Genomic DNA, 13,356 nt, shown 5'->3' with positions numbered 1-13,356 from the left:
GAAATACATACTGGGTGTTCATTGATTTGAGTTTCAAAGCCAGATGTTTCTGATGTGCTACATCGACTGAGTGAGGAAATGCCACTGCTGTAACTTCCTGACAAGACTGGGGAGTTGGAAATGAGCCCTGATGAGTGATAGTCCACTGGAGACGGAGTAAATGATTGCACTGTACCCTGGGTAAAAGAGAGGAAAGAGAGGTGATAAACATAAAGTGGAAATGTATTTATTTATTTATTAGATTCAAAATGGGGGGTGGAGGTTTTTCTTTGAAGAAGCATGAATGTTCTATTACATCAGGTCTGATTGCCATAGTGCTTAAGGGTTGATTTAGATTCCATTACCAGCAAGTTACTAGAAGCTTCCTACAGTAAGTTATAGCAGTCAGTATTTTCAATGGACATCTATAGAACAAAGATGGTTAGATAGTCTACATTCTCTCAAACATTCTGGAATCAGAACTCTGTGATGAAATATACCAAATCCTGTGAACAGAATGCAAATACTGAGAATCCCAAGGACTAAAAACAGCACTTCATGAAATTGTTGAGGTGAATTCCTGAGGTGGCAAGCAAAACTCAACATGCCATGATAACTCTTCTAAACAAACAAATGCCCTGTTTACCTGATATGAAGACCAGTGGTTGGATCCAGCTAGCTTTTTCTCACTCATTCTCATCAAATTCCCGTTCTTACTCCAGATCCCCTCCCACAGGACTTCTGTATATGAAGGTCCCATGAGCCACAACATGACCCTTTCGGTGGTCGTAAGCCTCCCTTTTTACCATCTGAAAGCCTGGTTGGATCCCACCCTAGTTTTTTCCCTACACGTTCCTTACAAATAGAGGATGGTCTTAAATTTATATACACATTGCAGGTATATATAGCTATAAAAACACTGTTTGTATATAGTATTTTTTCTAGGTGGAGGTCATCTTGCATTTAGGGCTATCTTCCCTTTTTTGGTAGATCTGGTAGTCACAGGAAAATGGAAATTTCTGCATAATGAGTATATTGTCTAGACCAGAACAAATTCCACAGGTATCAATAACTCAGAAAAAGACAGCTAATATTTTGCTTTCTGAAAAACTAGAAAGATTGAATGGTCCTACTGTTTGCAGTGATGCATTGATTTCTTGGCTTCTATTACAAAGTCTCTGGAATTATTCAAAAATGCAATACATTTTCTATTCAGTAAGTGGTAGTACTATGCCCTCTAATGTCAGATAAGGGAACATACATGACAAATTTCATTAAAAAAACCCACAACTATGCTTGCCAAAATGAAGTTTTCCCATTATATAGAAACAGTATGAATGGGCAGTGGTAATATACAGAATGGAGGATGATTATATGTTTAGTAAATTCTTTATGGCCTCTATTAAGGTGTTAGCACTGCATGTACACAAATAGCCGTAATAGTAGGAACAGAGCATATACCAGTGATAGTGGCTTTCCATCACCTAAATAACAATGGGACTCAGAGACTTTTGAGACCCCGCTTTACGAGCCGGTTAGAAATCACCAAATTATTCTGTGTTTACTATGCTATTGTTAAACAGAGTGGATATTCCCACAAACAGCAGAAATTGAAATGAACATAACTAAAACACAGTTAAATGCACATCTAACTGATGCTGAATGACACTTGGAATCACCCATGCTGATCTTGTAGTTTCAGCACAATGTCTGATTAAGTCCAGACAGCTAACTTTTGCAATACAAAGAACAAGAACTTTCAAATATCACAAAAGCAATGTAGAGAGCAGCTCAGCATTAGAACAAGCACGATGTTTGAGTGAAGCTTAAAAGTATCTTTAAAGTACCGTCTTTAGATGTTTCCCAACATAATTAGCAGTTGGTTCTGCACTAAAATATGGATATATGAAGCACCATCATATGCTGTTAAGTACACTTTTTAAAATACTAATGGCAAAATATAGGTATTTCTGTAATTCCAGGCCTTGTATAGGGTGCCTAGTAATAGTAAAGGTTCCCTTGCTCGAAAGCCAGTTGAGTCCGACTCTAAGGTTGCGGTGCTCATCTCCGTTTCCAAGCTGAAGAGCCAGCACTGTCCGAAGACGTTTCTGTGGTCATTTTGGCTGGCATGACTAAACACCAAGGCGCACGGAATGCTGTTACCTTCCCACCGAAGTGGTACCTATTTATCTACTTGCAGTTTCCTGCTTTCGAACTGCTAGGTTGGCAGGAGCTGGAACAAGAGACGGGAGCTCACTCCGTCATGCGGCAACCCGGGTCTCGAACTGCTGAACTACCGACCTTCCACAGCCTGCAGTTCAGCGTCTTAACCACTTGAGCCACCGCAGCTCCAGTATTAGTAGCTTTGCTTAATTTGTTCTGTTTTGTAAGATTTGTAAGATTAATTATATGCACTTATTGGATCATGTAATATTATGCCTTGGTCTTCTACAAGATTTATTTCTGGTAGCTAGACTTCCCTCTAGATTTGGAATGGATTTATTTACTACATCAAAAAGTAATAATGTGTTGCTTTAATAAGTCATATATCAAAAGATTTATCTTGTTAATTTCATAAGGGAGGCATATTTCTAAGTAATGTGGCCCTCATGGCTATAACTGGTATTTACCATATGGAAAGTTTCCAAATTTTCCCCATGAGATGTGAAATACCAGTTGCCACCATATGGGGCACATTTGTGAGAAATATTCATGTTGCAAAAGTGGCAGTGCAAAATGACCTTGCAATGACTTCATCCAAAGGATATGTGTGGAAGAGCCCTAAGAGACAGCCCAAAGGCACACTTAAGTGGGTAAACCAGCTGTTTTCTCAATGTTTACTTCCTCCTTAATTAGAACTAACAATCTAGCTCTCAGAATGACTTGGGATCTTATATGAGCAAGGTTTACTCATGTGCACAGGGTTGTTTCATGTTTCTCAGAAATGTAAGTAATGGCTGAACTGTTGGCTGTATGTTAAAAAATGTGACTAAAAGGAACTTCCACATTCTGAATCCCAGAGCCTGGAGGTAACATCAGGGGAAGGCCTCAGCCTCTATGTCTTGTTGTTGGCTCTCCAGAGGAACTGGTTGGCCACTGTGTGAGACAGGATGCTGGACTAGATGGACCACTGGTCTGATCCAGCAGGGCTCTTCTTAGGTTCTTAACATGGTTTAGTATTTGGAGGTGCTACAACAAAAGGGGCAGGTGGAAAAGAATCTAGGAACATGGACCCTGGGAGCAAGAATCCAAAGATCTGGATTATGTTATGTATTTTTAGGTTCACTTCAGGACTGATATGGATGCTAACAACGACAATCCAAAAAAGCTATGCAATTTGTCACATAACCCAGCTGCTTGTGCAAGCTTTCATTCTTCTATCTTACATGGAAACCTACTTCTGAAAATCATGGTGGCTCCACAGATATGCTACACCTTCGAAGGAAAAAAAGTCCTATTAAGAATGAGGAACTCCTTGTGTTTGTCCAAGTAGCTCTCAGTATGATGGCTTCTAGATTGGATCTGGCAATTTACTTGATTCCCCATTCCTCTCTAATGTTCCCCTGAACCAGTACTGTGGTGCATTTTGTTTGCAATGCTCTCCTAAGAGAGGCTGTTGGGGAAGATCTCCTTCCAACATCTCTTTCCATGTATTTTTTTCCTGTTGTATCCAACCCCCTTATTGTTGTGGTGGTGGTGGGGAAGGGGAGGGAAAAGCTAGAAATGGAGGATCTGCTTCCCCAGCCTCCCTGAGCCTATTTGGCTATGTTTGCCCTGACACAATATCCACACATTATCAGCAGGTAGCTGCTACCATGTTTGTCACCTAAAGATCTTAGACAGAATCTACTAGGTCTACTTCTGCCTCTCTCTGTCAAACCCAGATCTCCCTCCTTCATGTAGCCTGGCTCCACTGAAAGATGGCACACATGTGACCTTGGCAACCTTGGCAACCAAGCAGTTCGTGGATGACACCAGCTTTCTTAAATAAAAAGCTTAACTTTATTTTGAAAAACAGAGGAAGGAGGGAAATTGCATGTTAACTAAGTGCATGGACGAAAGGGAGAGGGAAAGGATTTCAGACACACAGGAGGATGTTAAAGCAGAGTCAAAATAACACAGTAAAACTAACGCACCCTGAATAAACTGGTTTCATAGCTTACAGTTCTTCACAAGTTCTGAGCTACACTGGCCTGAAATTGGCCTATCCTACAAGAGATCCCTCTTTCCCTGATTTCTCCTGGAAAAGGCAATAGTAACTCTCCCCTTTGGGTTTCATCAATTTGTTATAATCACACCTCCTTGCAAGAATATGTGTTCTTTTTCAACTTTGGCTGGTGTTCAGTTGATTCTTTTTGGAGGAGAAACCCTATCTGGGGTTTTGTGATTCATTATCCTTTTCCCACTCTGAGATACTGTCTGAAGTGACAGCTTGGATTTGGAGCTTAATTTGAAAGAGGAAAATCATGGGACTCATGATACCCTTGAATCCTGAACACATGGCAGTGCCTTCCATTAACCACGAGGTGTCAACTTCTCATTATTTCAACAGGAGTCACTTGAACTGGACAAGAGATGCTTTCTTTCTATAGAATGATGTTGTCTTTTCTTATGTTCTATTGCTTACTTTGACATTTAATAAAATAAGAATTGAGAAAGCATTTGTTTTAACAGTTAACACAGTTTGAATGCAAGCTTTATTATATACTAGGCTTTAAAAGCAACATGTATGCCAAACTTGGGTCGATATTATGAGAAACAAAAGATGCAAGAAAATAATTCTGTAACATTGCATTAGGGCTCACCAATACCTTCATTGGAGATCTTCCAGCAGGAGAAGGGGAAACTGAGGTTATATGTCGAGCTGGTGATGCTGTGAAGATGATCATTAATTCAGTTTAGCAATGTTTATACATATTAGGGAATTAAGAATGAACTTATATTGAGAACTGGGGCTTTAAATGAACACTGTAGCCAAGAGGAATGATTATTTAAAATAAACCCCACAATAAGTCATTTCAGATGTTTGATATCAACATGAAAGAAAGCACATTTCCTGTGAAAGAGAAGAACTCTGCGGCCATCCCTTCCTGCTGCCATCCAGTACTGGCCTTTATTCTTAGGGCCTTGAGGGGCTCTTAAGTTGGGTAGAAAGGTGGCATAAAACTGTTATAAATAAATAAATAAATAAAACAACTGGTGCCAAGCTTTTCCAGGCTGGTATTATGAGCTAGAACAGAATTCTAAGTAACAGCCTATGACAGTTTAGAAATATGAGGCCAGTTATTAACTGAGCTGGAGAGAGCTTGTCTGTCACCAGTTGATAACATAGGCAGGTAACCATTCATGTGGGTCTTCCAGTCTGAATGACCTTTTTCTATCGCAGACCTTCTGGAAGAAGCCAAGAGGCGATTAAAAGCAGGAAAAGGTTAGCCATAAAAGACTAGCCCTGTGCTGATTTCCAATCTCTGTCATCGACACAGAGCTGATTTTTCCTTTGGCCTGAAGCCACTTTAAATGCAGATTTGCAATGGTAATACAAAAACCAAATCTGGGCTCAAATCCAACCTGCAGCCGTATGTTCGCAATAACTGACTATTGCTACTAGGATGCAAAGACTGAGATGTACACACATACCCCACAGGGATACCATTCCCCAGGTGGGGGTGGGAGATCCCCTGCTAGCCACCCAGCTGGCAGGAGGAAATCCCCCCCACCCTGACACCGTGCACGAAAAACTGAAGTCACCCAGATGTGTTGTGGGTGTGTGGGGGACACGGGGGGGGGGGGGGAGGCGCTCTGCTTTTTGGGCAAAACTCTATTGTTTGTGTCCATTTTTACCATAGAGTTTTTCCCAAAAGAAGAGTGTTGCCACCAGTGTTGCTGATGTGCTGACGTTCCTGCCCACCCCTGGAATGCCCCCCAAATTCCCCCTGCTGGTGTGAGGAAGAGAGCTGGCAACCCTAACATACCAGTTTGCATGGGCCGTGGTGGTACGGGAGGAGACATTAACTTTCCACACTCTGACATGTTTCTGGCTTCTTTTCCACTGTCCAGGCTCCAGCTGCTGGGAGTGCTGTTTACAGCTGGAAGAGAATAGCAGACGGGAATTAATATTTTCTGCTGCCAGGAGTTAGCATAATATATAGCTTTGTAAAGCAGCACTACTGAAGTTTAATAAATATATTTAATCCTTTTATTTAAGAGATATCTAAACAGAGATTAGTCAGCATCTGGTTGAAATGTAATATACCTTTCACTCCTGAAATATTTCTATTGAATATTTTACCTGATAGTTTAAAAAGTGATGACTCTTATCTTTTAATATATATACCACTTCAGCCAGAATACTATATGCTAAATACTGGAGGAGCCAAAAGACTCCAAGTAAAGAAGAACTTATTAATAAAATACTACAAGCAGCAGAGATGGATAAATTTACATTAACTGAAAGACCACACAGATGAGACATTCGAAAACACTTGGCGGGAGATTTTGTAAATGGTACGAGAACTATATTCATACCAAAACAGGTCAAGATACATAAGCAAGATGAAGAGAAGAAGTAGACGTGAAGAGATTAAGCTTTGGCACTATGGTTGTATTACTCTAAGCCTATTATGAGATGTAAGCTCTAAGTAAAAGATAGTTGGCTTTAAAGTATATGTAAGCATAATGTACCCCCAATTTTATGTTAAACTGTTGTGTTATATGTTTGTACTTTGTGTCATAGAAAAATAAAAAAAATATTAAAAAAAACCACCTGGTTATTTGGCATCACTACATCTTTAAATTCAGGCCACTAAAATGAACTCATCCAACAAGCCCTCTGTAGCCTCTAAATGAATGGTTATTCTTTTCTCACTAAGGTGGTTTTAGACTACTACTACCTGAATTTACCTAGGAAGTTTCCTTTTTTAGTTTTGTTTTGTTTAGACTTTGGGTCCGGTCACACAGTTGTTTTGATCGGGATTCACTGCTGTTCCCTCTCACATTTAAATTTGGTGATCGGACAGGCCAATTTGTCTGTGAGGGAGGGAGGGCAGCCCAGGAAGCCATGTGTCATCCCAGCAGGCAGGGAGATGAGAAGCCACGCCGGAGGACTTGGCAGCAGGGCGAGGAGCCTTGCCTGGAGGTCCCGATCTGACTCCCCCCCCCCAAAGACCCAGCCGGGAACACAGCACCAGAAGCAGCAGGGGGGGAGCAGAGGTGGGGGGGAGGTCCCTTGAGGCTTGCTTTCAGCTGGGAGCCTAGGGTGAGAGTGCCCTGCTCTCCACTACCACCACTTGGGCAGCGCAGCTATCTGGATGGTGCACAGCGCGATGCAAGCGGTTGGGGGAGGGATGTGTGAACATCCCAATGTGGGGAAAAATATTCCCGATCAAATCTATTGCGGGAATAAATCGGGAGAAGCTTGCCATGTGACCACAGCCTTTAACTCTGACACTTTTCTGCTGTATGGTTTCTTACCTACTGGAGCACAGTAGTAACTGTGGCACAAGTTAGAGTTTAGTGCAGTAAAAGGTTTGTTATTTGGCACCTGATTATCTTAGATGCTCAGACAACCAACCGCCCATAGGGCAAGCTCTTCCCCCTTCACCATCATACTCCTGCCTCTACAGCTGGCCAGCTTGATGCCTCTAGCCACAGCTGGTCTTCTGACAGCTGGTGCTGCAAGTTAATGTCATCTTTCCCACTCATCCTGCTTCAAGCTGTTGGGAGCCAGCTCTGCTGGAAGGCTCCAGGCAGCTGGCCTGCTTGTCTGCTGCCAGGTGTGAGGGCTGTTGCCATGGAGCTCCCAATGGGATGGGGTTTGGTCACTGTTGATTCCTCTGAGTAAAGGGTGGGTCAGAGCTACAAACCTAAGTATCCAGTGCGTTTGATTACCCCCCCCCATGAGTGTCAGATAACAAAGCTCTTACTGTATTGTCTTTGAAGAAATATGATTTGTGCTTACCCTTCTCAGGACCAGACAAATTAGGATCACTTCGAGGCAGAGCGCCATCTCCAATGTGATTGAACATAATCCTCTAGAAATTCAGAACAACATATTTTTATGACAGCACTTCTATCTATATTTTATACATTGTTAAACCATGAAACTTCCATTAAAAAGAACACATAAATCAGATATAATTTATAGAGCTAACCTTATGTTTGTGTTTAGTTAAGACTTATAACTATTGTTCTTAACATAGGAGAATATAGCTATGAGACAAAAACAAGGACACTTTAATTTTAATAATGTTTGCAGGAACACAAGAGAATGCACTCCTGGTATAAGTAGGGTTCACAATTCAAAGATGAACTTTGTGAAGGAGATAAAACACAATTTTAAATCAATTTATACCAACATCAGATTAGTTCAAAATATAACCCCCCAACCTAGTAATGAGCCAAATGCACTTCCCACATCTACTTCCAAAGTAATGTACTGATTTTGAAAAGGATGCAATGCAAAAATGTACAAACAAACCTTGAGTTATGTAATTATGTAGAAGACCAGATAATAAATAAACATAGAACATGATTAGTAGATTCTGAAAGTGAAGTGATAAACTTGAAAGAAGTACATTAATTGGTTGCTGAAGCTAAACTACATTTCTAGTCTACATTCTAAATAACAATGCTTCTGTCCAAAGGTGCCCTGGAAGGGGGTGGGGGAGAACCAAGGCTAGCAATTGGAACATTTGCCAGAATGAAGCATCTTTTTGTAGTGAAAACGTTCAGGAACCAGCCAAGGAATTGAAATCACTGATTAAAAAAAATGGAAGCAAACATATAATAAATACTGCCAGGTATCCAAGACAAACAATAAATGTATAGCTGCAGCAAATAATGGAATGCTTAAGAGGAAAGAAAAGGAAAAGATAAAAGAATTTAGTTAATATAAAGAAGCAGAGCGCAGATGGATGCACAGCTTTGTCACTAGCAAGAGACATGCAGGCGTTTTAACTGGCAATGTAGTATAAGCACAAGACAGGTCATGATAGCTCAGTCAGTGTCCACCTTCTCATAACACAAAACTGCCCAGCCTAACACAATGGCCAGCTGGTCCACAAATGTAACATGTGAATTTATTAAATATGCGTGAAACTGAAACTGGCTTCATATGGAGAACTGGAATGACCAAAAGCCATGCATACTACCATACTGTCCTATGTTTACTGAATTCACTTATTACAAAATTGGACACGTTCCAAAGTAAGATTTGGTGTAGTTTTGTGATGGGAACTATAGCAAGAAGGTAGCACTGAAAGAATTGGATTGATGGGAAAATATATTCCTGATCATGAAGAAAGCTAGCCTGGTAGAACCGTGCCCATGTCCTGCTCTCTAATTTTATGTGCTCTCCGCAAAATCTGCAATGTTTTGACTGTAACCACTTACAACTTCCAGGTAATTCACCATATAGCATTCATTTTTACTGTGGAAAATTACCATTTGATCTCAAAATCTGGCAGGTAGAACCCACCCTGCGTGCTAGTGCTCCAAGGTACACAGCATAGGGAACTGGAAAATGCCTCACAATTTCTGATGCTGCACTAAGCCATTTTTATTGTGATTTTTCTCTGATGGTAATACAAAGAAGCCCTTCAAATAATGACTTTGCAATGGATGCTGTTCTACAACATGGAGTTACCACAAGGAAGTCTTGTGACTTTGCATGAAAAAAGTCTTCCTCTTTTCAAAGAACAGGACTTGTTTAAGGAACTGAGAGAGAGAAAATAAACTGCTGGAGTCTTGACTGTCTTCATAAGGTTTGTGTGAGAAAAGTAATGTGTCTACTTACCCTGTCTGGGGCTACTGAGGAAGTTGACAGATTGGAAGATTTTCCTGCCAGGTAAGCCTCTGGGAGAGCAGAGAGTGGGCCTACGTGCTCCTCAGGCTCCCTTGGTGAATCTCTGATGCAGCGCGGAATGGAGGCCTCATTCCACTGGCCAAAGCAAGAGTTTGCAGGCTGGGAGCAAAAATGGCACACATTCTGTCTTTGTGGCATGTTTTAAAGCCACTTAACATACAGAACATTTCACTTGGTCCTTTACCTGTCCTGGCTGCTCCAGGTAATTTTAGGGAACTTGAGGCTGAATTCGGAATTAATGTTTGCCTAGTGGTTGTTGTCACTGAGAAAATATCAGTTATTATAGCAACTGGCAAGTAATGAGGTATAATAAATCACAGTAGAAAACTAAAGAGAAACGTAGTATTTCCTATCCAAGAGAATGACTTGCAAAGCCCCTAAAGCTCAAGACCCGGGGGGAAGGGGGAACTGTGGGTTACATGTAAGCAAGATAACTGGAAATACTGTAGTTTTCTGCTGGCCAAGTCAGAGTTCTATGAATGTTGAGAGCCCACTTAAAACGTCCAGGTTTCCCCATGTCTCACTGTTAGAATGAAATGATGTAAAGATGAAATGGACTTAGAAGAATATTAAGAAGCATTCCAAAGGTCAATGTACCTGATAAAAAGCATGTTTGTTAATTAGGAATTACATATGTAAGTGAAAAGTGGTAGGTATACTGAAGTTATAAGAACTTTAGATATGCAGAACTCATATTAACATAAGGAACAAACTTTTTTGGCTTTCTTCTTGTTCTGTCAAATGCTTCCTTCAAAAATTGTCTTACAGAATCAAGTGAAGAGCTTCCAAACCTAAGCTCTTACTTATCAGTAGAACACCTAACCATTATCATCTTGAGAAGAACTAGAGTACGATCAAACAGATCAAGTGCATCTTTACAAAAAAAATAGAGAGATGAAACTATGAACTGGTAAGAAAATCAATAAAAATGTCTTCACTGTAATAACTATTTGTAACAGGACCATTTTATGAATTTCCTACCTGTGAAGGCTCAGAAGGATTAGGGTAAATGGCACTACATGGCCTCTCCCTTGGAGAGAGGCAAGAGTTCTCTCTGGAATGTTTAAGCTTGTCAGACAACAGAGGTGAGCCTAGAATACAAAAGAAACCTATCAAATCAGTAAGTGCAATTCTTCCAGCATTCTGTTTGGTGGAACATTCTGGGAAGGGCACGGGAACAGAGACCTACAGTGATTGGTCTTCCACTGAAGAATCTCAAACAATGTGATCAATAAGCAATAGCATTAAAATAATTTGCAATGAAATCCTATGCATGTTTATGTGGAAATAACTCCCACTGAGATAAGTGGAACTTACTCCCAAGTCAGGAGGGGCCACAGAATTACAGCTTTAGTGACCAGAAAGCTTCCAAAAATTGTTTTCATGTAGTGAAGCACTGACCTCTGGCACTGGATGGAGCAGAACTGGTCACATTAGGTGAAGCAGAATGAGTGGAACTCAGGCTTGAGGTAGATGGACTTGGCTGGAAATATAAGAGCCACAAAGTTCTCAATATTGCCTGACTAACGATCAAATAAAATATGTGTTCTTGTTTATAGTGTGATACACTGTACCAAAAACTCAACATAAAAGGCTCTCAAGATTGCTTGGCTCATGAAAGCGGTACATTTGGGACAGGGCTATGGTAGGCAGATTATTAGGTTCACTGTGGATTTCTCCACAGCCCCCAGTTTGCCTTTTGGTCAACATTGCTGTTAGATACCATGAATCAGCCCTGGTTGTTTAAGGACAATACCATGCATCCTACCACTATGCTCTGCAAAGTCTGAAGCCTTCTTCCTGCCTAAGGAACCTTTTTCAAACTTGTACATACAAAAGAACCCAAAATGTGGTAAGCAGTCAGAAGCAGAAAATGAAGGTATTCATCAATTTAAAAATATTTCTAATGTTATTAATGAAAAGCTATTGATGGTCACTCAGCATCCTTCCTTTATTATCTTATCCCAAGACAGCTGTAAGCAGGAAAACAACTATCTTCTGCACTGTTCACTGTAATTAGGCCTGGCAGTGTATGTAGGCAAATCTGAAAGAAGCATGTAATTTGGTTCTGTGGAACAGCATGTCTCATGGCTGGTCCCTTGAAAAGAAAATAATTTTAAAAATTACAGCTGGCTGAGCTTAGGAGTTTGTATCTTTAAGAGCAGCTAAACAGACCAGTGTGGCTATACCAATTGAACAATAATTTTGCACACATGGAATTTCTTCTTGTTGGATCCCTCATAAATGAGGAATTCTTAAGACTTGCTGAAGTCAAAGTTTCTAAACTTTATTTATTTGGAATTTATTTATTTGGAAATTTTCTATGCTGCTTTTCCAGGGAACATGCCTGAGGTGGCTTACAAATTAAGCATGACAAAAGTTACTAAAACTCAGCATTCAAAAACACGCAAGCATAGAACAACATCAAGCATGGGGCTCCTTAAAATGGGTCTTAAAAGTTTCCAAAGCTATAAAATGATGTTAAAAATCAGTTAAAAGCCTGGATAAACTGAGATGTATTGGCTGAAGGCTAAAAAAAAAGTAGTGCAGGTGCCAGACACTCTACAGGTGAGGTGCCACTATTGGAAAAACTCCTCTCTGGTTGCTACCTGTGAGTGCACACAGTGCAGGGCATATGAGGAAGATCTTAACTGGCATGTCGGACAGGATGAGAGGAGACAGTCTTTCAAGTATGGGCCTTAAAGGTAAACACCAGCACCTTGTGCCAAAAAACAAATGGGCAGTCAGTTTAGCTCTTTCAGCACTGCGGTCATACTGGGCAAACTAGTATTACATGCATATCAGTGCACTGGAGAAATGCTTCCTTTTCTTCTCTGTTAATTCAATCTTGTAAAACCTAAGAGGCAAATCTCAATCTCATGGTGATTTCTCACGAGAGCTGCCTCGCAGCACAGCGCCGTTTGCCTCGACACATTTGTGTCAATTTCACACCCGAAGCTCCGGGGTGCATTTTGACTCGGGGCTTCCCGATTTCCTCCACAGTTTCGTGATCCTGGTTTTTGAGGATCATGAAACTGTGGAGGAAATCGGGCGAAGCCCCGAGTCAAATGCAGCCCCGGAGCTTCGGGTGTGAAATTGACACGTTTGTGTCGAGCAGCTCTCGTGAGAAATCACCCTCAATCTCATTACACTAGAGCTGCTATTTAGAGATTTAACAGCTTTCCCTTCAACCAACTGCCTCTGATGCATACCCCACTAAAGGCAGTGGGTATAATTTCTGATAACTGTTCAGCCAGTCAATGATCAATCAACTCTTTTTTTAAAAAAATACATCTCATACATTCCATTCTAAATGCCACATAATCCTGGAAAAACCCTTTTCATTGGTCTTTATGGTAGGAAAATGTGCATAGCATACCCACTTTGATTGGTGAAGCCTCAAGATCCCTCTCTCACCTGAATGCCTCAAATCACAGCAGGTTTTTGCAGGAATGAAATAGAATTTGTCAGCTTTCAACCATTTGAACACCCATACAACACTGTACCCAGCAAGT

At 40.8% G+C, this 13,356-nt stretch overlaps 1 protein-coding gene across 1 annotated transcript in view; it reads right to left on the bottom strand.

Annotated features, from left to right (window-relative positions):
* Positions 1-13,356, bottom strand: part of LOC107115036 (dedicator of cytokinesis protein 4-like) — a gene marked incomplete at its 5' end in the record, with an annotated part of 37,335 nt that overhangs the window by 9,274 nt on the left and 14,705 nt on the right. The window contains 6 exons of the mRNA XM_015416642.1: positions 12-176; positions 4,791-4,852; positions 5,952-6,065; positions 7,937-8,009; positions 10,823-10,932; positions 11,243-11,324. Of these exons, the coding sequence (XP_015272128.1) occupies positions 12-176; positions 4,791-4,852; positions 5,952-6,065; positions 7,937-8,009; positions 10,823-10,932; positions 11,243-11,324 (606 nt within the window). The remainder of the gene's footprint in view (positions 1-11; positions 177-4,790; positions 4,853-5,951; positions 6,066-7,936; positions 8,010-10,822; positions 10,933-11,242; positions 11,325-13,356) is intronic.

Source organism: Gekko japonicus, unplaced genomic scaffold, assembly GCF_001447785.1.
Source record: "Gekko japonicus isolate JY-2015 unplaced genomic scaffold, Gekko_japonicus_V1.1 scaffold5391, whole genome shotgun sequence".
NCBI lineage: Eukaryota > Metazoa > Chordata > Lepidosauria > Squamata > Gekkonidae > Gekko > Gekko japonicus.
This window is presented reverse-complemented; position numbering and strand designations above follow the sequence as displayed.